We start from the raw sequence: 25493 nt of genomic DNA on the forward strand, positions 1-25493 counted from the left end.
AGAAAACTTCTGATACGTAACTGTTTCCTTTATTCAATTTTGATGAAAAAGATCAAATGACATTTTAAAAATAGAATTCTAAACATCAATAGAATCTTGGACCATCCACACGCGTGCAATGTCACTTATCTTTCAAATTTGTCGTATCAACTTTGCAATAACCATTCACATCAATGAAATATCTATACTCTTTTAAAATGGGTCCTATTGACACGTCACCAACCATTTTATATATTTTTAATAAATTGTATATGTTTATATTTTTAATATGAAAATATATAAAAATAAATCTATTCATAACAGTTATAAATAACTATGTTTGATTATAGATATTGAAATATCTGGTAATTTTGAAATTATCGTTTTTCTTAAAATACTATTATTTATAGAAATATACCTATTAAGGTTAAATGCACAATATATTATTATTATATACATGTGTATTTAACATTATAATAAGAAGGAAAAAGGAGTTGTAGCTTGCAAATAATAGACAAGTGTCATTGCAAATGTTTTGAAAGGATGCGATGCGGATGCTCTTATATCATAAATACGTGGCTTGCAAATAATAGACAAGTGTCATTGCAAATGTTTTGAAAGGATGCGGATGCTCTTATATCATAAATTAGGAACTTAAATTGACAAACCAAGCCACCGACTTTAGATTTTTAATATATTAGTAAATGTTATATAAATTTGTTGGGAACTGTGTTCAAATTTTTTTTGATATTTTTATTTTTAAATCTTTTAATAAATGATTTTAAGCATGTTTTGAGATAAATTTGTTTTTTTAAACGACAAATCTAATATACTGTCAAACTACTTATTAATTTCAATTATATCCACAAGTTGATTTGAATCATAAATCTCAAAAGGGAAGAGCAAGACCTGATATCTGGTTGAGTTAGATGTACTTTGGTGCAAATTTGTAAATTTTATAAAACGAAATTCATAATAAAATTTATTAGTTTTTTAAACTTAGATAAAACTAATTTTAAGACAAATTTATAATTTTCTTTTGAAACAAAATCGTAACAAAAACATATTAACCTAAAAAAAATGTGTATAACTTACGGACAGTTTATCCTAAATTAACAACTATACATTATTTTTATTTTTATTTTTCGTTTATATAAATCGAAGAAGATACCAGAAAAGGGAAAATAAAGTAGAAGTGTAGAACATAAACAGTAGAATACCACACGTACCATTCTAAAAGTAAAAAGTAAAATTCATCTACCTTTGGCTTAAAATCTGACAAACAAACATTAAAAAATATCGTCGCCTGAGAGATTCGAACTCTCGCGGGGAAACCCCATGTACTTAGCAGGCACACGCCTTAACCACTCGGCCAAAGCGACTTTGATGTCTCTTTTTATCTGGAAATCAATATTTCCTTCCCGTAATTCAATTATATTATCTGATGTTTTTAATATCATCTATTCTTGGAACTTAGGATGAAATTTTAACTTCAAGTTCTATTTCGATTAGCTAAATAGGTGAAGATTTGATCTCAATCTTCTTGTTCCAGTTCTAGTTTAAAATTATTGATATCTTCAATTATCAAATTTCTAGTGTTCGGAAATACTCTCATGAATTTAAGATTCTAATGAACGATATTTACATGTATATGCCTCCTTTCCAAAATCATGCACAAAAGATGTTTTTTTTTTTTTTTTTTTTGTTGCTTTGACATCTTTCTTTTTTCGGTTTTAATGGTATTTTTTCTAAAGATGTTTATAAAAACACAACAAACACATTTATAAAAAGTTCTAAATTTATGTTCATACAACACATGATGAATGTTCGACGTCTCTCCTACCACTGAGTACTATAAACTTATCCCTAAAAATCAAAAGGGGATATTTATCAACCAATCTCGATCCTTCATAACATTCTTTAACAAAAACACTACTTTTTGATGGGTATTTTTCAATAACAACGATGAAATTCCATTTTTGAATAAATTCAACTTCTTTTTCGAGGTCTCTGAGAAGTAAAGACTGGTAGATTTTCTTTTTGGGTCTTCTTCCTCCACTGGTTTTATGCATGATTTGAATCCACATAAAACTTGATTCGGTGAAAGAGGATTTGTCATATAGGGAAGATGTTAAGGGTCGGTGTAGACGTAACAATGGTAAGATTGAACTTCTCCTCATATTTGGTGAAGAAACAGTCTATGAAGCAATATGTCGAACACTTGGTGTGCACAACAATTGCAAAGAGAAAAAGTACATATAACCAGTGGCTAAACTCTCGTGATTAATGCCAGTGAGGAAAAGGAGAAGAATCAATCAAACTTGCCCCGAGTAAAGCCTCTTTCCATTGAGTGAACTTAAAAATCATATTTATATTATCATACAACACCTTGATCTCAAAGATTAGAAACCTTTTTTAAGGATGAAACATAAAAACAATTTTCATCATATTTGTAACCAATTTGATTTGAACGGGTATGCAGTTTGTTTGGTTATTTTTAAACGTGGAATGTTGATATTTATTTTTATTTGCAAAAAGTTTTTATATAAAGTAACTGAAGAAACCTACTGAAAAAACTTTATGTTTAAATCATATAATTGATTTAGTTTTTATTTTTTTTAATCACAGATGGCAAAACATTAATTATGTTCATTTTGATCTATTTTATCGGTAATCTGCCATCAATATAATATAAAAAAAAATTGTAAATTAATCCAAAATATAAAAACTTTTAAAAATTTTATTTTTAATATTTTTTAATATTAATTTATTATCTTAGTATTTTTTTTTCTAATAGATTGTATTATCATACATTAATTTTATGATATTTTATTTCTAATAGATAATATATATTATGAAAATAGTTTTTTTTTATTATCTTAGTAAATGTTTTTATATGAAAAAACATCATAAATTGTCCATGTGGTTACCCAAAATCTGAAGTTTAGTCCCCATGGTTTAAAAACCTCATAGATGGTCCATGTGTTTTCAAAACTTTTGATGTTTGGTCCTTTTTGCTAACTCCGTTAAGTATTTACGGTTAACTGAAGGGTATTTTCATCATTTCACCACCACAGGGACTATTTATGATGTTTTCTTTTCTTTTATTTTTTTAAATTAAATTTAATATCCAAGCTCTCTCTCTCTCTCTCATATCTTCTTCCTCCTGGAATTAGTCCTAGATGTACTCTAGCTTCCCTCCATAAAAATTCTAGGTTTAAGTTTTTCCCACTTACTCCCACCTCCCATTGTATTCGCACCTCCCATTCACGATTCCTCAACATTTGTCCCTTTCGATCGACTGTTCATTCCCCGTCTTCCTACACAAACGCAGGTTTTTATTTGCCATCACCACCTCCAACGATCTATAAGTCTAGTCAAACGCGAAGACACAATCCTTTGCTCTGTTCTCGCTTTCATATATTCCTTGTATGCACCCGATTCCAATTTTAACAATAATCATTATAAATCTAAACAAAAACTCAAAAAAACACACATACACACACAAAACCAGATTTTTTTTTAGGTTCTCATATGTGTTCAAAAGATCAATCGAAACTGCAAGAACCAAATGTTCAAGCTTAGTATGAGTACACCCAACCCAAAATCCAGATAATATTTTATAGGTATATGTGCTTGATCCAAATTGTAATCCTTTTCCTAATTTTCATATCGATCCCTTCCCATATTAACTAAATCGATACAATAGATTTAAAGTATTATCAAACTCGATTATGAAACACAAGTATGAAGCAGAGGAATCTACAAAACCTAAATACACATTGATGTATATTAACGAACTATGATCTGAATCTGAATCTGAATCGATGAGGTAGATGATATCATCTCCCAATCAGCTACATTTGCTGGATTTAACAGCTCCAAAGACAACGACTAAAGGAATGGGGCGGTTAAACAATGGAAGGAGGAAGTGAGAAACAAGTGATAGAGATATGTCAATTGATGTTGGTGGTCTTGTAAGGGCGTGGAAGCTTCATGTGGGTGACGTAATTAGCAACAAAGATGGTGGTGGTCTTGCTGGATTCGAATTTTGTGCATGGCCAGGGGTTCCAGGTCATACAAACATCGTTGATTCCTTCAGGATCAGTGCTCGCTATCTCCTTCGACATTTTGGATAGCAAAAATGGAAGCATTGTAAGTGTAAATTAGGAGAAATTAGGGATTACGGAGATGAGGAAGTGATACATGGGAAAAAAGGGGGTGGAGCGGCTGTGTGGCTGAAAGAAATGAGGGTTTTATCTGGGTTTAGGCTTTAGGAGGTGGAGAGAGAGAGAGAGAGAGAGAGAGAGAGAGAGAGAGAGAGAGAGCACTTGGATATTAAATTTAATTTAAAAAAAAAAAAAAAATATCGTAAATGGTTCTTGTGGTTGTGAAATGACGAAAATACCCTTTAGTTAACGGACAAACTTAACGGAGTTAGCAAAAATGATCAAACATCAAAAGTTTTGAAAACACAGGGACCATCTATAAGGTTTTTAAATTACGGGGATTAAACTTCAGATTTTGAGTAACCACAGGGACAATTTATGATGTTTTTTCTTTTTATATTATTTATGTCTAACGGATTGTATTATCTTATCAATCTTATATTATTCTTTTTGTGTGACAGATAATATTTATTATTAAAAAATATTTTAAAAATAGTTGTTTTTATAATATATGTGTCTACCCAATTAATATCTAATATCTTATAGTATTTTTTTATCTGATAGAAAATATGTATTATGAAAATAGTATTTTTCTTCTAAAAATAATTGTTTTTATAATATTTATGTAACTAGTTGTATGATCTTACATTAATCTTATGAAATATTTTGTTTCTTCGATAGATAATATCTATTATGAAATATTTTGTTTTCTTCTAAAAATTACAATTTCTATAATACTATTGTCTAACATATTGATATCTTACATTATCTTATTGTATTTTCTTTGTCTTACAGAAAATATCTATTAAGAAAATAGTTGTTTTTTCTCAAAAACAATCCGTTCTTATAAGATTAATGTAAAATAACAATTTGTTAGACAAAAATATTATAAAAAAATATATTTTTTGAAAAAAAAACTATTTCATAATATAAATTATCGACAAATAATATATACAATAAAATTAATGTATGATAATATAATTCATTAGACATAAATGTAATAAAAATGATTTTTTTTTAAAAGATTTTTTTTCATAATAGATATTATTTGTCACGCAAAGAAAATATCAAGAAATTAATGTAACAAATACAAAAAAAAATATCATAAGATTAACATAAGATAATACAATCCGTTTGACAAAATTATTAGAAAAACGATTATTTTTAGAAAAAAAATATTTTCATAATATATATCTTCTGTCAGATAAAGAAAATATCACAAGATTAATGTAAGATAATACAAACCGTTAAACGAAAAAAATATACTAAAATAATATTAAAAAAATTAACAAATCATATATTTAAAAAAAATCCTTATATTTTTTTATTTATTTGCAAAAAAAAATCCTTATATTTTGTTGGTCATCCGTTTACTAGCATTTTATCGGTAAAATGGTTAAAATGAATATAAATGATGTTTTTGTGACCTAAATACTAAAAAAAGATAAAGATTAAATCGATTATGAGGCCTAAACATAAGGACTTTTTAGTAGATTTCCGTAAAGAAACATGAACATGTACAAAAACCTTATCTAAAAGAATGAAAACTTTCTATAAGCATAATTTAATTTAATGATTAAACAGTTGTAAGTATGTTATATCATAAAAGATGGCAGCAAATGGTATTATATAAAGATACTAAAAAAATAAACAATCTCATTATATTTACTATACAAATATAACCATTTCTAAAGATAATACATATTAGTTGAAATTAAGTTTATAACCAATCTAATTTGAAAGGGTATGGTGTTGGTCTGGTTATTATGTATAACTCGTTTTATATCCGACTAAAAGATTTCAAACACACATTTTATTCGAAAAAGTGGTGTACGTCAAATTTATGTAATAATAGTCCTACCAATTTAAAACTCATTTCGACTTACAACAAACATCGTTTAAAATCAACCTATTGAAATTAGCATGGAAGTAGAGGGGAATTCAAAAAGCATATAGAAACATACCTACCGAAGTGAGGCGTGGTTATGAGAGGTGACGATGGTTAATAGCCTTGATGCCTTTCAAAATTCTTCTTTTTGGTTCTTGACACATTCAAGGATGGGTGCAGTTGATGTATTACTTTTTTCCATGATATAGTTACCTATCACCAACACCTTTGTTGGGAAGAGATTCCTAATGTTGTAAGTAGCATGTTAACATTACTTTTTGGTTGTTATTCGAGCTCTAGTTGTTCATATAAGGTTCAATGTATTATGGATGTCATAAAGAAAATTAAAATCAGAGTTATTTGGTTTGCATCAACCATGATAATCACCGAAGAAGGGAAATCCTCACATGAAAAATCAGTGTGATTTGGTTTGCATAAATTTGATAAAGAATATAGGTGGCCAACAGTCAAAGAAAAGATAGAAGTTGATATCTTTATAAGCAGAATACCATTTTGCATTAAGGAAATAATAGAGTCAAATCGAAGCAAACTATCAAAGGAAAGTTGGGTAATAAACATAAATCATAGAAAAATAAAAAAGACATTGATTTTTTTTTTTTTTATAATGATCAACCACCAACCAGCAGAACACAACAACAATGTGGTTGTGGTGTTGTGTGTCGGTAGCTCGATGTTGCTGTTGTATGTGAAATATGCAACTTTAAAATTAAATTAGGTTTAAAGGGTAAGCGTCAAATAAAGGTAAGTTTTTAGTATTTTACATATATGGACATTGGCAAATATTATATCTTTTAAATTTTTATTTGTTAAAAATTAGAAGTCATTATATTTTGGTAAATTTTCGATTTAATACCACTATTGTACTCATACAATACCAAAAAAAAAAAAAAAAAAAAAAACCAAATCTGCTACTTAAACCCTTGAATAAACCAACAAAACCACTCAATTATGGAGGACATTGACAATTTAAATCGGGGAGTATATCAAACATATCCTAGTTTGCTAATGGAGATTAATAGATCGAAAAGGTGTAGGAATAATTGCACGACACTGAAAGAGAAAGGGTTTTAGGTTATTGGATCATTAGGGTTGCTGATGATTTTGTTATGTATGTAGTAGAAATGAAGTAAAAGGGAGGGTCTCGATAGATGATGAGGCACAACACGTAGGGAAGGTTGTCAAAGACAGTGGTAGTAGTCAGGGCCGACCCTTAACATATGCCGGGTGTGCGACCGCACAGAGCCCGCATTGTTTGGAGGACCCGATATATATATATATATATATATATATATATATATATATATATATATATTTATATATGAGATGTCGAAATTAAAGTAAACAAAAAATTGGTGGTTGACATGGTAAAGGCGCTTGACATTTATCAGTTAGTCCCAAGATCGAAACTTGGCACAAGCAGTTTTTGTTTTTTATTTTTATTATAATAGTTCAACATAATCGAAGCTTGGCACAAGCAGTTTTTGTTTTTTATTTTTATTATAATAGTTCAACATATCCTTTTATTTCAAACGTAACAAACACATCTATCACATAAGGAATTATCTATGTCAAACCCATCTTTAATTAAATTAATATATAAGTCCAATTAAACTAAGTATATCACATAGAATTAGTATCTAACACAAACACGCATTTAATTACTATATATAAGTCCTTAGCCTCTTTTATTTATTTGTTGAGTTTGGGCAATTCGGCAGCAAAGGAAGACATAAGAAAAGGTTCGTTTTTTTTTTCTCTAATGGTAATATTTATAATTCATCATTATTAGTATTTTTTATAATCATTAGTATTTTTTTTCTAGTTTACATTGTTATTGGTATTGCTCATTCAACGTTTTGATATATTCAATTAGATTTCTAGAGTTCTTTTATCATAGTTTTAATTTTTATCGAGTATTTGGTTGATTATTGTTATTTTATTTTCAGAAATAATGCCTCCTAAGTATTTATCTGGTAGTAAAAAACGTAAAAAGAGAAAAAGAATTTGAAGAATCAACAAAGGCTAACAGTGGTTCTCTAGATAAGTTTTTCCAAAAAAAAACCTAAAGTTCCTTCTCAAAATCAAAATAATGATGATATTCCTGATAATTTGGGTGTTGATGTCGAACGAGATCAAATTAATGATGTTAATGTTGATAATGTTAATTTCGATGGAGATCGTGTTGATGTTGATGATGGTAATGACGATGGTGATAACATTGAAGATGATGGTGATGATGATGATGATGTTGATGATGATGATGTTAATGTTAATAGTAATAATGTTGATATATTCGATCCAAGAAATTGGGATGGACTAAGCACAGACATGGTAAAACGTTTGGTAGAGAAAGGTCCTAAAAGGGATAATACTATTGATAAGGGTCCACCTGATAGATTTTCTAGACGGTTTTCTGCAACTATGTATACTAGAACTCTGCCAAATAAACAGACATGTAACAGAGAATGGCTAGTATACTCGAAAGAGCTTGATAAAGCTTTTTGTTTTTGCTATAAAATATTTAGAAAAGGGATCCCGAAAGGTCAATTAGATAGTGAAGGTTATGCAGATTGGCAACATCTTAGTACAAGACTTAAAGAGCATGAAGTTGGTTTAGATCATCTCACAAATTTAGCTACTTGGTTTGAAATGCGTGAAAGATTGAAAGTTAATGAAACAATTGATAAAGTGGTGTATGATCAATTTAAGAAAGAAAGGGAGCATTGGAAACAAGTACTATTGAGGATTATTGCACTAGTGAAATATTTGGCTAAATATAATTTAGCATTTCGTGGAACAAATGAAAAATTATATCAAAAGAGTAATGGAAACTTTCTTGGAGCGATTGAGATGTTTGAAGAGTTTGACCTGGTTATGAAAGAGCATGTGCGTCGTATCAAAAATGATGAGATCCATGTACATTATCTTGGCCACAAGATCCAAAATGAGGTGATACTTTTACTAGCTGATGAAATTAAACGAGAAATCATTAAAAAAGTAAAGGAAGCAAAATATTACTCCATCATACTTGATTGTACCCCTGATACAAGTCACCAAGAACAAATGTCTTTGATAGTGAGGTATGTAAATTTCTCCTCCAATGATGTTACTGTTGAAGAATCCTTTTTAGGTTTTTTGAATGTTAATGATACCACTGGTAAAGGGCTCTTGGATATTACACACGATGAATTAAAATCTCTTGGTCTTGATATTGATGATATGCGGGGGCAAGGGTATGACAATGGATCAAACATGAGAGGAAAACATCAAGGAGTTCAAAAGAGATTTTTGGACATAAATTCTAGAGCATTTTATACTCCATGTGGTTGTCATAGTCTTAATCTTGCACTGTGTTACATGGCTAACAGTTGTAGTAAAGCTAGAGATTTTTTTGGAGTCATACAACGAGTATATACAATATTTTCCAATTCTACTAAGAGGTGGCAAATTCTGAAAGAGAATATCAAAGGTTTGACTCCAAAGTCATTGTCTGCCACTCGGTGGGAAATTCGTGTTGATAGTGTGAAGGCTATTAGACAACAACTTCCGGATTTAAGAGAAGCTTTACTTGAAGTTGCGGAAAAAGACAACGATGCTAAAATCCAAAGTGAAGCTAAATCGCTAGCAAATAATGAGCTTGGTGGATTTGAGTTTTTGGTATCCATAGTTATTTGGTATCAAATATTGTACATGGTGAACTTAGTTAGCAAAAAATTACAATCAAAAGATATGCTTCTCGATGTTGCTATTAACGAAGTGAATATGCTAATTGAGTACTTCAAAGAGTTTAGAGAAACAGGGTTCTCCAAGGCAATTGATGATGCGAAGGAACTTTCCGTTGAAATGAATATTGATCTGGTATTCTCTCAAAAGCGGCCGGTTAGTAGAAAAAAACAATTTCATGAGAATTCTAGTGATCAAGATGTTGTATTTTCAGCCGAGGAGAATTTTAAAGTTAATTACTTTTTATATATTGTTGATCAAGCGAGTGCTTCTCTTAAAACAAGATTTCAACAATACAAAGCGTATGAAAATATTTTTGGTTTTTTGTTTCCAAAAAAAATGAAGGAATTTGATGACAAAGATCTCAAGTCATGTTGTCGCCGTCTTGAAGCCGCACTTAAGTCTGGTGAACAATCAGATATCGATTCTCATGAACTTTATATGGAGTTAAAGCTGTTTGACATGTTCTTACCGAGTGAAATTACGAGCCCTATTGATGTTTTAAAGTATATGAAAAAAGTCGATTGTTTTCCTAATGCAATTATTGCCTACAAAATCTTGTTGACTATTCCCGTAACGGTCGCGTCTGCAGAAAGAAGTTTTTCAAAGCTAAAGTTGTTGAAATCCTACCTAAGGTCCACAATGTCACAAGAAAGACTTAATGGATTGGCGATAATAGCTATTGAGAACGTTATATTGGAGACTATTGATTATGAAGAGTTGGTGAACAATTTTGTTTCCAAGAATGCTAGGAGAGTCTCGCAATTCATGTAGTTGTCTACGATTATCTATTGTATGATCGTTCTTTTCTTTTGCTTCATATTATAACAATTATGAAATAATTAATGAATTTTTGATATAAGTAAAAAATAAATATATATTTAGGGGCCTATTTTTTAGTTTCGCACCGGGCCCCTAAAATCAACGGACCGGCCCTGGTAGTAGTGGGTGGGTAGGGGGTACAACATTACGGAGCACGTTGCCATGTTGGGGTTTTACAAACCAAGAGTCTTGACTAAAGTTTTTTTTTTCACACGACTTTTAACGTGAAGAGAAGGAAAATGTTGCACCTAAGAAACGGGAGGGGGGGGGGGGGGGGGGGTCCAACATTACAGAGCACGTTGCTATGCTGGGGTTTTACAAACCAAGAGTCCAAACTCAAGTTTTTTTTTTTTTGCAATCTTCACACGACTCTAAACCCGGAGAAAAGACAAATGTTGTACCTTAAAAATGGGAGGCTTACAATATTTCACCTTGTCATTAAATATCAAACATCCCTTTAAGAACAGATGTTCATCCAACCTAAAGACAATAGAAATGTTGCACCTCGAAAACGATGGCATTACAAATGTGTTTGATATGTTTGTTTAGTAATGCCTTCAAGATCTAAATAAATATTTAACGGTGAGTATGTAGATGATTTGGTAGAAGTCTTTATTGATAAGTTGGAGAAACAGAAACAGAGTCAAAAGAAACCCAACTTATAACAAATGTAATTTTAATCCACAACGAATTTGAAGGTGTGTGGTACATAGACAGAAAGCTCTTGACAGGCATGCGTTCCTAACATGCGCTCCTAATAGGTTAACAAATGAGGTTTCCAAAGGTAACCTACCCTTAGGCTAATACCAAATTCCAACATTTAGTCTTGCAAATTCCATTTTTCCAAATTTTGGTCCATTTTCATAATGTGCTAGATTCTCATTTTCGGAATTTATCAAATTTTCATATGTAATTTCATGTATATAATGCTAATTTCAAAATTTCAAATTTGGTTGTACCTGCCAAATTTAGCCCAATTATATGCAAGATCATGTAAGCCTTTTATAAGCATCCTGAAATTCAATAAACAGTTCCCTTTGTATACTTTTATTATTATTATTTTCGTTACAACAATACATATACATGAAGATTAAGATATAAAACATATTAAGAACAAAATATGTAATGACCAACGACCTGATAACACAATAATATATATTTTCCATAAATCAATGAACGTACACGGATCATATTTTCCTCCAACCATCATATGACAATTTCATTAGTTTGTTTATTCAATTCACAAAATGCAGCTACTTTGTTTGATTCAAAAGGTTAATGGTCCCCAACAAGTCATATGTAGTTACGGTTGTGATATGCTAATTTAGCACGGAGTTTCAACATATATACAAAGTAGTAACTAATAATCAATTTTATTTCATCTGTTAAAGTAAATAGTTTAATTTTTCATTAATAACTTTTAGTATATAAACAAAAAAAAATTATTAATAATTTTGTGACAATTTTATACCACCTTCATTATAGTGAAACTTGGTTAAATTATGGCTTTATGCATATGTTTCTCGTTTAATTAAAAGTGTCACATGTATGATGGTAAAAGGTGTATTGTGGTTATTTGCAATATCATTGTGATTTCTAAAACTTTATATAGTACTATTGAATGTAAGATTAATACGCATCCTAATTAATTGGTAACTATCTTGTTCATCATACGTTATTGTGCATGCTCATAGAGATATGTGGTGTTAAAAAAACTCCATCAAATATTTTCATCATATAAAAGACAACACTAATTTTAATCATTTTTTTTTAATATTGTCAAGCTTCAAAATTGATTTTTTTCTCAGGTTCGATTCATGGTCTCATCTTATAATACCTAAGGAGCTAATGAAAGTCTTTTAGTCAAATTAAACTGTCTCAATTCCCCGGCAATCACACCAAAAAATCGACTTCCGCTGCCTGCTCTCTCCTTATTCGGCACTTCCTAATCCAAAACAGACATGATCTTCTCTTGATCCATCTGAATCACACCCTTGAATCACACCCTTGCTGATCCAATGGCCAAGGAATAGCACTTTAATCTGAGTACCCTTTCACGTACAACCTCTTTTCTTGCTACACCCGAAACACTGTACTCAGGGTTCCAAACCTCCAGTGAGTGACTATAAACGATTATGCCATCGAGGTTTTCCTGGTCATACATTTAACAAACTTTTTTTTGCATGGTGTTGCTCATGTCCCAACAAAAGGTTTCAACACACTTTTTTTTTTCTATTTCTCTCATACATTGCAATATTTTCTTGTATTTGTTTCACCTTATATTCAACATCTTTTTCAATTAAATGGAGAATATACGATATAATAGTTGTAGAGTTCAAATTTCTTTTAATATTGCCAATACAGGATTTGCAACATTTTGTATGCATCCACTCAATGTGTAATCTTTCACATGTAATGATTTTTTTCTTTGCATAAACATACCACGTACAATGTGGTGTATATTACATAATAGTAGAGCTTTTTCCTTTATCTCATATAGTTTTATACTTTTCTACCCATGAACTAATTTTACTTATGTAAACTTTAAACTTTATTTTGAATGATCGATCAAAGTGTTATTGCTTTTTGTATATGTGTCTCATTTACAAGTGACATTCCTAATCTTAAATCTTAATTTGTTTTATGATTAACTCCAAATATCTATATGATTATTGTTTTCCAAATTAACTATAATAAATTCTACTACTCGAGTTTCACTCGTATCATCATAATCAATGTATATATTAAACATCGACTTTTAATCAATATCTTCATAATATTATGAGTTGGCATTATTGAATACAAAATCATCATCCTCCTCAAATGTATTATTATAAGGCAAACAATGATACATTGGAGATGTAGCTATCAATATTGGAAAGAATATTTATAAAACTTAACATATATGCGGACAATCTTAAGATAAAAACAATATAAGTTGATAACACTAAAAATCAATTGGTTTAATTATTTTATATATTTTTCATGAATAATGGCAGCGGAGTTTTAGTTGTTTTTTGCTTCGCCAACACTTTTTTTCTTGAAAGTAATAGTTCATAATAATTGCACATATTTGTAAGTTAATATAATTTCGTAGAAAAAAATATAATCAATTTAAATATATTACTTAATAAATAATTTCGGAACATTATGGGGAGTGGTTGCCTTTATCAAGTAAGTCACCATATGGTTAAGACATCGGATATACTCATCACACCAAGGGTATGGTGGTGATATGACATGTAGTCGTGGTGATATGGTTGGAATGAACACCACCCCTAGGGGTGATATGACATGTAGTCGTGGTGATATGGTTGGAATGAACACCACCCCTAGGGGCGTGGTTGTGGTGTGGAGTAGCTTGAAGCATGTTGTTTACATATAGGAGAAATAAGCTTTTTCTCTTGCTATCTCTTCTCCTCCTCTAGCTTTTTCATAGATTTAATAAGTAAGTGGTGTGTATTTTCTCGATATATACTATAAAGGCGAAAATGATGATGGCATGATTTTTTTAAGTGTATGTCTTATAGGAATAGATGATGGATAAGGGTATCAATGTACTTATGTAAAACTAGAAAAAAAAAATCTTACACATATGGATTGTTTTTTTTCTTTATGTATTATCATCAGCTTAGTAAAAACCAATGAGGACAATTTTGTAATTAGTTTTGTACATATGGGTCAAACTTATCAAAATACAAAAATCCTATACTTATGGATTGTTTTTGGAAAAAAAAACTTTACAATGACCTTTCTATAAACTAAAAAATTATAGGGACTAAATCTATCCAAATATAAAACATTTGTTGCAAGACTAAATCTATCAAATTATATAACCTTTGTTGCAAGAATTAAATCTGATAAAATATAAAACCTTTGTTGTAGATACTAAATCTGTCAAAATATAAAATATTTGTTTGTAGGGACTAAATCTGTTAAAATAAAAAATATTAACAATGAAAACATCACTACCTATAAGCATAATGAAAATCATCACTAATAAATCCAAATCTTTTTGTACATGTTCTTTTCTCATTTATTTGGATACATAATATTTTCTAGAATTTTTGAATTTTCTATTTTCTATTTGTCATTTTATTGTATTTTTTATTTTATTTAATTAATATTTCACATTTAATATGTAACGTATTTATTAGAAAAAATTTATATATGTAATATATTTAATGTATTAAAGCCTCATTAATTATAATAATTCAATTTCTTTTATTTTTCTTATAAATTCAAACTTTTTAAATTTTTAAAATTTCATATTTAATTTTCTTTTAAATAAACTCATGTAATGCATGAATCTCACACCTAATTAACGGTATATATAATTAGAAACGTAATAGGTATACATCACATCCAAAAAGAACTCTATTTCTTATCAATATTTGTGAAACCACTATATTGTTATCAAGATTTGTGAAACATATATATTCACATTTTCCCGATCTATCCTATTACTACCATAAAAAGACTCGTGTATAGTAACCTAAAGGAAAAGAGAAGATATTGGATAAACTTTCTTATATATCTAAATTAAAGGAAAACACAAAAATAAATTAAGCGATATTCAAATATGTCGTTCTTCTTTTCTTAAATGAAGAGAAAGGATAAAATTATACTGACAAGTGATCAAGCCGAACTCTCCAACCGGACACGTATAATAAGCCCTCCCAAGGTCCAAGGAGCTTCAGCAATGCACAGGAAGTTATAATTATCCACTGCAAAACATTATCTCAGACGACGACAATCGCCGGAATGGCTGATCGGAAAACTGAAAATCCTCATGCAATATTCATACCATTTCCTCTCCAAGGCCACCTGATCCCTTCCGTTCATCTTGCCGTCAAGCTAGCATCAAAGGGATTCACCATCACCTTCGTCAACACTGAATCAATCCACCATAGCATCATTAAATCCTCGTCACAATCCGCCATCAACGGTACCCACCACCACCACGACGGTGATCTTTTTGCTGAGGCACGGAAATCCGGTCTGGATATAAGGTATGCCATCGTAAGCGACGGTCTTCCGCTTGGGTTTGATCGGTCCCTGAACCATGACCAATACATGGAGTGTCTTCTCCATGTATTTTCGGCTCATGTGGATGAGTTTGTAGGGAACTTAGTGAAAGGTGACATGTCGATCAACTGTTTGATCGCCGATAGCTTCCATGTGTGGCCATTGATGATCTCAAAGAAGTATAATTTGGTCAATATTTCATTCTGGACAGAACCTGCTTTGGTTTTGAATTTGTATTATCACATGGATTTGCTCAAGAAAAACGGACACTATGATCCACTTGGTATACATAGCTTCCTTCAATCTCTCTTCAACATATAGGTCATGTACTTTCTTATTTATCTCATGAATTTATTATAATACATCAACTTATTAGAACATAAAGTTCATTAATTAAATGATGCACATATAAGTACACATTATTTTATTTAATATATATATATATATATATATATATATATATATATATATATATATATATATATATATATATATATATAGGGTTAGGTTTATTTGAGACCACCTATATTTTGTGAGACCGTGAGATGCATTTATTTATTTATTTATTTATTTTTTTTAGTTAGTTCATGTTCCGAAAATAATATTTAAAAAAAGAATTTTTTTGATTTTTCCATTTATTTTGCATTTTAAAATTATTTTTAGAATATGTACAGTGTAATATTCTATTTAGAATATTTCACGTATTTAAAAAAAAATAGAATTTTTTTTTATTTTTTTTAGTTAATTCAAGTTCCGAAAATAATATTTAAAAAAAGAATTTTTAGATTTTTTCATTTATTTTGCATTTTAAAATTATTTTTTAGAATATGTCAGTGTAATATTCTATTTAGAATATTTCACGTATTTTTCAAAAAAAAAAAAACGGAATTTTTATTATTTTTTTTTAATATTTTTTTATATTTTTTTTAGTTAATTCAAGTTCCGAAAATAATATTTAAAAAAAGAATTTTTGGATTTTTCCATTTATTTTGCATTTTAAAATTATTTTTAGATTTGGTCTCACGGTCTCACAAAATTAGAATGGTCTCAAATGAACCTGAACCTATATATATATATATATATATATATATATATATATATATATATATATATATACTCTTCACATAGAAACCAACTAGCTAGCATATCATAAAAAGTGGTTTTGTTTTTATTATTGTATGCATAATATATCTTGCTATATATTAATAATACAAAGTCAAGTTTCTAGTAACGATATACATGTCTTTATGATTCCAGATAAGCATGAAGATGTCATAGATTACATACCTGGGGTCGATTCAATCAAACCAAGAGACATGATGTCGTATCTCCAAGCAACTAATACAAACACTGTGTCACATCGCATCATACACAAGGCATTGTTTGAGGATGCAAGGAGCGCTGATTTCATGATATGTAACACAATACACGAGCTTGAATGTCACACAATTTCGACACTGAATCAAATGCAACCCTTTTATGCGATTGGTCCTATTTTCCCTAACAAGTTCACTCAAAAACTTGTGTCCACAAACTTATGGTATGAGTTAGATTGCACCCGTTGGCTTAATAATAGACCTCTTAGATCGGTGTTGTATGTCTCCTTTGGTAGCTATGCTCACATTAGCAAACATGATCTCGCGGAGATAGCACATGGGCTCTTACAAAGTGGGGTTAGTTTTGTTTGGGCACTTCGGCCTGATATTGTGAGTTCTAATGACACTAATGCTTTGCCTCTTGGATTTGAAGACAAAATTAAAGATCAAGGGTTGATTGTGCCTTGGTGTGATCAAAAAAGTGTTCTTTCACATCCATCGATAGGAGGGTTTGTGACATACTGTGGATGGAATTCGGTTTTGGAAAGTATATGGTGTGGGGTACCTTTGATTTGTTTTCCTCTTCTAACCGATCAGTTCACAAATAGAAAATTAGTAGTTGATGATTGGAAAATTGGGATTAATTTATGTGAAGGGAATTTGGTTGAAAAAGAGGATGTGACAAAGAAAGTCATAGGTTTGATGATTGGAGAGAAGTCAAGTGAACTGAGGAACCAGATCAAGAAGGTTAAAACAACACTCCAAGATGCTTTGGCATTAGGTGGATCGTCTCAAAGAAATTTCGATCAATTTATTAGTGAAGTTAGAATAAAAACTAATAATATGAAATGAAATTGCTATTTACTGAAATAGTCAAGTTTTTATAATTTTAATTTTATATAATAAAGAATAAATAAGAAAGGCATAATTGTTGAGGAAGATTGCACTTAATTAGATCAATTGATGCATGACCTATTTGTATTTATGAAATATCAAATTTGTTCGTCGGAGTAGCTTCGACATCTTATTCAGCAACCTCAGCAACCTCGGCAAACACTGGGCTGAGGCCGAGGCATGCCGAGCTCCGCTCGACAACTCAGTGATGTTTTATCGATGAAAAAGAAAGTGATTTTTCTTTCTTTTTTTTACCTATTAACTAAAATTCATTTTTTCAAAAAACCATCCGATTTCAAAAATATAACCGTTTTTTTTTTCAAATTTTAAACCTTCAATCTTCAATTATAAATATCATCATCATTATTCATTCTTCACCCCATTCAAATTTTCTTAATTAAATTCTCTCAACTTTCTTATTTTCATCTTATTCAAAACCCCATCGCTAATGGCTCGTGTGGTTCGTGTATCACGATCTGATACAATCGTTAATGGAACACCGTGAAGCCTTATAATTTCCTTCACGTAAGAATCCATAAGCTTTTCTATAGACCATTTCTCATTGGCTGCTATGAAATGCGCACTCTTAGTGAATCGATCAACGACCACCCAAATAATGTCGTGACCATTCTTTGTTCTGGGCAGTTTAGTGACAAAATCTATAGCAATGTCTTCCCATTTACCCATAGGTACAGAAAAAGGCTCTAAACTCCCATATGGTTTCTGATGTTGTGTCTTGACTCTAGCACAAGTCACACACTCAACCACATACTTTGCAACATCAAGCTTCATCGTCGGCCACCAGTAGTAGGGTTTCAGGTCCCTATACATTTTAGTGCTACCAGGATGAATCGAGTACATGGTCTTGTGAGATTCTTCCATCAGAAGATCTCTGACTCCTCCTGTCTTTGGTATTCAAATCCGATCTTGGAACACCTTCAGTCCATGACTGTTTATACTGAACACCAACGTTTTACCCAAACATTCCTCCTTCGGTCGTTCTTCTCAGAAGCCTCATCTTGAGCTTTCTTTATACTCTCCACAATTATCGAGACAACTTCTATTCTCAACGCTCTTTGTCTCTTCCTTTCAAGTTTGACTTTCTGACTGAGAGCATCAGCAACAACATTAGCTTTACCAGGGTGGTAAAGTATCTTATAGTCGTAGTCCTTAAGTAACTCTAGCCAACGTCGTTGCCTCATATTCAATTCTTTCTGACTAAAGAGATATTGGAGACTCTTATGATTAGTGAAAAGCTTGCACTTCGTGCCATAAAGGTAATGCCTCCATATTTTTAGAGCGAAAACTACCGCTGCCAACTCCAAATCATGAGTCGGGTAGTTCTTTTCATGCTCCTTCAACTGTCGAGACGCATATGCGATCACCTTATCTCTTTGGGTCAAAACACAACCCAATCCAACCCCTGACGCATCGCTATAGACAGCGAAGTTTTCAACTCCATCGGGCAGAGAAAGTCTCGGTGCCTCACATAGTTTCTTCTTTAGCTTCTCGAATGCTTCTTTATGCTTATCACTCCAAGCTGTTAATGGACTAGCGATCGAATAAAAGCCTTGGATAAACCTTCAGTAATATCCGACTATGTGACAACCCAATATTTCGACTCTATGTAATGACCTAAAAAGTCAAATATTATAACCACTTTTGAAATAATGAAATTAACTTCGAAAATAAAATGTACAAAAGTCTTTATTGGGTTACCTACTATGCTAGATATTGTGTCAAAGTTTACAGAAATACTAATAACACTAAAACCCGAGTTATAACGAAGAAGTTATAACCATTATAAGATTTCCGACAAAACCGGCAACACTGATTAAACGAAAAACGTGAAGTTTCAAATACAATAGTTTTTAGCCTTAAGTATATAAATGAAAGTTGTAGATATCATTAAACCGTGAGCGTACATAAAAAGAATGTCCAAATTTGACTTCGTATGAGGAAGTTATGATTTTTCCAAGATCCGGATATAACAGTAGACAACTAAAAACTCGAAATAGAGATCGAGAGACTTTTGGCTGAAACAACCTAAATGAGAATCGAAGGTCTCAACCAAATTAGCACAACGGTAAAAAGTATGGCAAAAACGGACGCCAGATGAAGAAGTTATGAATTTTTAACGGACTTTTTCAGTCTCGACCTGTTAAAAATAAATAATTAAAATAAAGTCAAAATTAGCCGACAAAGTCAAGTGCATATAAAGAACGTCGAAAACGGAGCTCGTACGCGAAAGTTACAGATTTTACAAGTTCGAGACCCGGAATCCGAGGCTGTCAGGTTAGCCGCGACGTGACACAGTTAATCGCGACCGGGTAAGTGACTGAGGGCGTCCAATCAATGGAAGAGGATAGGATTGCTCACCACGACGTGACACAGTTGGCCACGACGTGACACCCAAAATATGACCCTATAAATAGAACTCAAGGGTTCTGGGTTTCATTGCTCAGTTCTCTTCTTTCTCGCGTTGAAGCTCTGCGTTTTTCCACTCGAAGCCATCCCGACACTCCGGTTTTCACACTCAAGTCACGAAGGAAGTTCTACACTCCCAAGAGTCCAGAGAATCCCGATATTTTCCCGCATTTTCAGCTTTTCCTGTCGAAGTTCTGTTCGATTCTTCTCTCGACTACTTCAAAGCAACCACTTCAATCAAGTGAGTTCATACCGCCTTTATACACCTTCAAATACTTTATAATGTACTTTTAATACATTTCGGGGGAGAATACAAGTAAACACCCGGTTAATCCCGAGTGAAAACGTGAAAACTCTTGTTATATTTTGCATGCACTAGGTTTACACAAAATGCATAATAGGATTTATGCATTCAAAGAACTTAAGATTTATGCTATTATGGAGTAATTTTTTTTGACTTTCAAGGTTGTTCTTATTAGGGCATAGTACTTTGTAATAAGACAAAATGAAAGTGTGATTTTATATAAAAACATAACCATAACCCATATCAAATTCACCATAAAAAAACAATAGCCTCCCTATTCCCTATCTATATGGAACATGAGCTATTCACTAGGTGAAAAATATTTTTCACAATCTATATAAATTATAAATTATAAATAAAAAATATAATAAAAAAATATACTTTTTGATGTATGAACAAAATCAGATTAAAGTTGAAATACTCCGTATTATTTTGTAAAATTTTATATTATTTTAATATCCTTCCTAATAAATAAAGATCTTTTGATCATATGTTACATTTTTATATAAATTGATACATGTAATTTTGTGGTTATGGGAACAATATATTAATTAGAAATAAAATTACAAAACTAAAAATTAATCAAAAATTAATTTTAGGATTATATAGATTTTATTCGGAATATAGTTCGAATCGGAATCGTCTAGAATGATCAATGTTTCTTCTTGTATTTACGATTCCACCCATCTTTAAACGATGCTTAATTGAATGAGCCGAAATATAATATTTTACTGTTGTAGATAAACATGGACCTTTTTCTATTCCACCGAATAATATAAACAGAGAAAAAGAAGGTAAGAAGCTTTCTTTGGTAACAAGAAAGGTTTCTATGCTTCTTCTATATACACATACACAATACACTCCCTTCCCCAATCGTAACCCTCTCCAAACCCTCGCCCCAAAAATCTCAATTCTTCGTTTTCTCTTACCAATCTAAGCCTATTAATCAATTTCCTCGACACCATGACTGATCAAGCTGAATCATCCGACGCGTAAGTCACAATTGTCCCTTGTTCTATTGTTAAAATCTTTAGCGGTGTTACTATTATGAGTAGATTGACAGTATTATGCCTGCGATTTCATAATTTTAAACGTTTTGTTGTTGCTGTATGTAGCAAGGGGACTAAGCGGGACTTTAGCACCGCGATTCTTGAGCGAAAGAAGGCGGCGAATAGACTCGTCGTTGATGAAGCCATCAACGATGATAACTCCGTTGTTTCTCTTCATCCCGAGACCATGGAAAAGCTTCAACTCTTCAGAGGCGATACAATCCTGATCAAGGTATCTTAGGGTTTATACTTAATAGTTTATACTATCTTATAATCGTTTCCTGAGTCCTCTAATACTTGAATATATTGTTTTCTGCTCTTCCTGAAACTTATTCGTTGCATTCTTGATTCAATCTAGGGTTTTTTATACAAGTTAATGAATCAGACATTATAAATCTAATGTAGATCTAGTTTTTGTACATCGCATGCTTCAATTCTTTCATCTTCTTGCAGGGCAAGAAAAGGAGAGATACAATCTGTATCGCACTTGCTGATGACACCTGCGACGAACCAAAGATTAGGATGAATAAAGTTGTCAGATCAAATCTAAGGGTCAGGCTCGGCGATGTAGTTTCAGTTCATCAGTGTGCCGATGTTAAATACGGAAAGCGTGTGCACATTCTCCCAATTGATGATACCATAGAAGGCGTCACTGGAAATCTCTTCGATGCATACCTAAAACGTAAGTTCATTCTCTATAACCCAACTACTATCCTCTCTTGTTTTCTTCTGATTTCTTCCATTGATGTATACAATTTGCAACCTGCAGCTTACTTCCTTGAAGCATATCGCCCTGTAAGAAAGGGCGACTTCTTTCTAGTAAGAGGAGGAATGAGAAGCGTCGAGTTCAAAGTCATTGAAACCGAACCCTCTGAATACTGTGTGGTTGCCCCTGACACAGAAATCTTCTGTGAAGGTGAACCCGTGAGGAGAGAAGACGAAGACAGATTAGATGAAGTTGGATACGATGATGTAGGTGGAGTCCGCAAACAAATGGCACAAATCCGCGAGTTGGTAGAATTACCATTACGCCATCCCCAACTCTTCAAATCAATCGGTGTTAAACCCCCAAAGGGTATCCTTCTATACGGGCCACCCGGATCCGGGAAAACCCTAATCGCCCGGGCAGTTGCTAATGAAACAGGCGCCTTCTTCTTCTGCATCAACGGTCCAGAAATCATGTCAAAAATGGCAGGTGAAAGCGAGAGTAATCTCCGAAAAGCATTCGAAGAAGCTGAAAAAAACGCGCCTTCAATCATCTTCATTGATGAAATCGATTCAATCGCACCAAAACGTGAAAAAACACACGGTGAAGTCGAAAGGAGAATTGTTTCACAGTTGTTGACATTAATGGACGGGTTAAAATCACGGGCCCACGTCATCGTCATGGGTGCCACTAATCGCCCGAATAGTATCGATCCGGCTTTAAGGAGATTCGGGAGATTCGATAGGGAAATTGACATTGGTGTCCCTGATGAAATCGGGAGACTTGAAGTTCTTCGTATTCATACAAAAAACATGAAGCTTGCTGATGATGTGGATTTGGAGAAAGTTGGGAAAGAGACACATGGATATGTCGGTGCTGACCTGGCAGCTTTGTGTACCGAAGCTGCTCTTCAATGTATTCGCGAGAAAATGGATGTGATTGATTTGGAAGACGAATCGATTGATGCTGAGATTTTGAATTCAATGGCTGTATCCAATGAGCACTTTCAAACAGCTCTTGGAACAAGTAACCCGTCTGCTCTTCGTGAAACGGTTGTTGAAGTTCCAAATGTGAGCTGGGAAGACATTGGTGGACTTGAAAATGTCAAACGAGAGCTTCAAGAGGTATTCGTTTTTTTTTTTTTAGTAAATTTCATTATCTATTCTTGTTTACTTGTTACTTATGGTACAAGTTGTTATGCAGACGGTACAATACCCGGTGGAACACCCGGAGAAATTTGAGAAATTCGGAATGGCGCCATCGAAGGGAGTTCTGTTCTACGGCCCACCGGGATGTGGAAAAACGCTTCTTGCAAAAGCGATTGCGAATGAATGTCAAGCGAATTTCATAAGCATCAAGGGACCCGAGCTTCTGACAATGTGGTTTGGGGAAAGTGAAGCGAATGTGAGGGAGATTTTCGATAAGGCGCGTGGATCTGCGCCATGTGTTTTGTTTTTTGATGAGCTGGACTCGATTGCGACGCAGAGAGGGAGTAGTCAGGGAGATGCAGGGGGTGCAGCGGACCGGGTGTTGAACCAACTGTTGACGGAAATGGATGGGATGTCGGCTAAAAAAACGGTTTTTATAATCGGTGCGACTAACCGACCCGATATTATTGACCCGGCTCTTTTGAGACCCGGTCGACTCGACCAGCTGATTTACATCCCGTTGCCTGATGAAGAATCGCGTTTCCAGATTTTTAAATCCGCTTTGAGGAAATCGCCTGTGGCTAAAGATGTGGACCTTAGTGCTCTTGCTAAGTATACTCAAGGATTTAGTGGTGCTGACATTACTGAAATTTGTCAACGGGCATGCAAGTATGCGATTCGGGAGAACATAGAGAAAGTAAGTTTGTTTATAACTTTTATTTTGTGTGTTATTAAAAAATAACTAATATTTTTTTATTTTGTAGGATATTGAGAGGGAGAAGAGGAGGAGTGAGAATCCGGAGGCTATGGAGGAGGATGTGGAAGATGAGGTGGCGGAGATAAAGGCGGCTCATTTTGAGGAGTCGATGAAGTTTGCACGGAGGAGTGTTAGTGATGCTGATATTAGGAAGTATCAGGCATTTGCTCAGACGTTGCAGCAGTCGAGAGGGATTGGGTCGGATTTTAGGTTTGCGGAGGCAAGCGGTGGAGGTGTTGGCGGTGGGAGTGGTGGTGGTGACCCGTTTGCTGCGGGGGCTGGTGGTGCGGATGAAGATGATCTTTATAATTAGGGTTTTTGTTGAATGCTTTTGTGGGCGGATGTGTTTGTGTTTGTGTTTGGTTATGTAAGTAAGTTGATTTCAAGTTTAAGAAAAATAGTGATGATATTTCTTCAAATAAATAAGTAAATCTTTAGGAATACTTGTTGTGGTATTGTGTTCATGTGTGTTTATATTTCCAACTAGAGAAATTAAATTGCCTCCAACCTTCCCTTTTATTCCTATAATTATTTCTACCCACTAAAATTATAACAAATAACTATTTAATTTAATTGTATTTGATATATTCATAATATAATCTTAATGATTTAGTTTAAAAAATATGGAAAGATGACACTTGTCATAATTTTATTGAGTAGGTATATTTGTATGTATAAAAAATATGAATCAATTTAATTTCTCTTCGAACTATCTAAATTTCTCATTCACTTTTGGTTTTAGAGAAGCTGAAACATTTATTTTTTATTTCAGTCACATGTCACTCTTGGAGGAAAAGAGTGGATGATTTTTCTGTTTTATTTTTTAATTAGATTTTCTTTTATAAAATTACAATTAAAATATAAAAATTTTTAGAATTTAATTATGGGATATGAATTGAAAAGTAATATATTTGTTGATTTGTATATATTTAGTTCTTTTTAACTTGTTAAACTGTATATATTAAAAAACATGCTTCATCAAAACCTACAATGATAAGTTTTTTATTTATTTATTTATTATTATAAAACAAAAACCTCAAAAGGACAGTTTTAAGGCTGTTTGGTAGCATCTGAAAGATTCATATCTGATGATATAGATGTCAAGATAATACAAATGTTCTTTATGAATTTGTAGACAAAATCATGTTTGGTTAAGCATTGGAACATCTACCTCTTAACAAAGAAAATAACCATTTTAACCCTTTAAATTATTTTTTGCATACAAAATAAACACAACCGTACAACATTCAAATTAGATATCA

At 32.2% G+C, this 25493-nt stretch overlaps 3 protein-coding genes and 1 non-coding gene across 4 annotated transcripts; 3 read left to right on the plus strand and 1 right to left on the minus strand.

The window, feature by feature from the left end:
* Positions 1 to 1279: 1279 nt before the first annotated feature.
* On the minus strand, positions 1280 to 1361 carry TRNAS-GCU (transfer RNA serine (anticodon GCU)). The gene has a single exon. It is a non-coding gene; the product is annotated as a tRNA-Ser (tRNA).
* Positions 1362 to 3932: 2571 nt separating this feature from the next.
* Positions 3933 to 10554, plus strand: LOC145030357 (uncharacterized). Its single transcript, XM_078978733.1, has 2 exons — positions 3933 to 4053; positions 8126 to 10554. Exons 1-2 carry the CDS (start codon positions 3933 to 3935, stop codon positions 10552 to 10554), a joined length of 2550 nt encoding a protein of 849 aa, XP_078834859.1.
* Positions 10555 to 15366: 4812 nt separating this feature from the next.
* On the plus strand, positions 15367 to 17798 carry LOC145029319 (UDP-Glycosyltransferase superfamily protein). The gene is made up of 2 exons (XM_078977891.1): positions 15367 to 15913; positions 16888 to 17798. The coding sequence occupies exons 1-2, from the start codon at positions 15367 to 15369 to the stop codon at positions 17796 to 17798; spliced, it is 1458 nt and encodes a 485-aa protein (XP_078834017.1).
* Positions 17799 to 21368: 3570 nt separating this feature from the next.
* LOC145032665 (cell division control protein 48 homolog D) lies at positions 21369 to 24674 on the plus strand. The gene is made up of 6 exons (XM_078981561.1): positions 21369 to 21563; positions 21687 to 21852; positions 22074 to 22302; positions 22390 to 23450; positions 23530 to 24171; positions 24239 to 24674. Exons 1-6 carry the CDS (start codon positions 21535 to 21537, stop codon positions 24542 to 24544), a joined length of 2433 nt encoding a protein of 810 aa, XP_078837687.1. The 5' UTR covers positions 21369 to 21534; the 3' UTR covers positions 24545 to 24674.
* Positions 24675 to 25493: the final 819 nt, after the last annotated feature.

Source organism: Lactuca saligna, chromosome 2 (assembly GCF_052625555.1).
Source record: "Lactuca saligna cultivar CGN05327 chromosome 2, ASM5262555v1, whole genome shotgun sequence".
NCBI classification, from domain to species: Eukaryota; Viridiplantae; Streptophyta; class Magnoliopsida; order Asterales; family Asteraceae; genus Lactuca; species Lactuca saligna.

Bases quoted from the DNA above. Each gene is read 5' to 3' on its own strand.
- LOC145029319 (XM_078977891.1), top strand. From the start codon at position 15,367: ATGGCTGATCGGAAAACTGAAAATCCTCATGCAATATTCATACCATTT. The intron at 15,914-16,887 runs GTATACATAGCT...TTATGATTCCAG, and splicing joins CGGACACTATGATCCACTTG to ATAAGCATGAAGATGTCATA.
- LOC145032665 (XM_078981561.1), top strand. From the start codon at position 21,535: ATGACTGATCAAGCTGAATCATCCGACGC. The intron at 21,853-22,073 runs GTATCTTAGGGT...ATCTTCTTGCAG, and splicing joins GCGATACAATCCTGATCAAG to GGCAAGAAAAGGAGAGATAC. The intron at 23,451-23,529 runs GTATTCGTTTTT...GTTGTTATGCAG, and splicing joins TCAAACGAGAGCTTCAAGAG to ACGGTACAATACCCGGTGGA.
- LOC145030357 (XM_078978733.1), top strand. From the start codon at position 3,933: ATGTCAATTGATGTTGGTGGTCTTGTAAGGGCGTGGAAGCTTCATGTG. The intron at 4,054-8,125 runs GTCATACAAACA...AAAAACCTAAAG, and splicing joins TGCATGGCCAGGGGTTCCAG to TTCCTTCTCAAAATCAAAAT.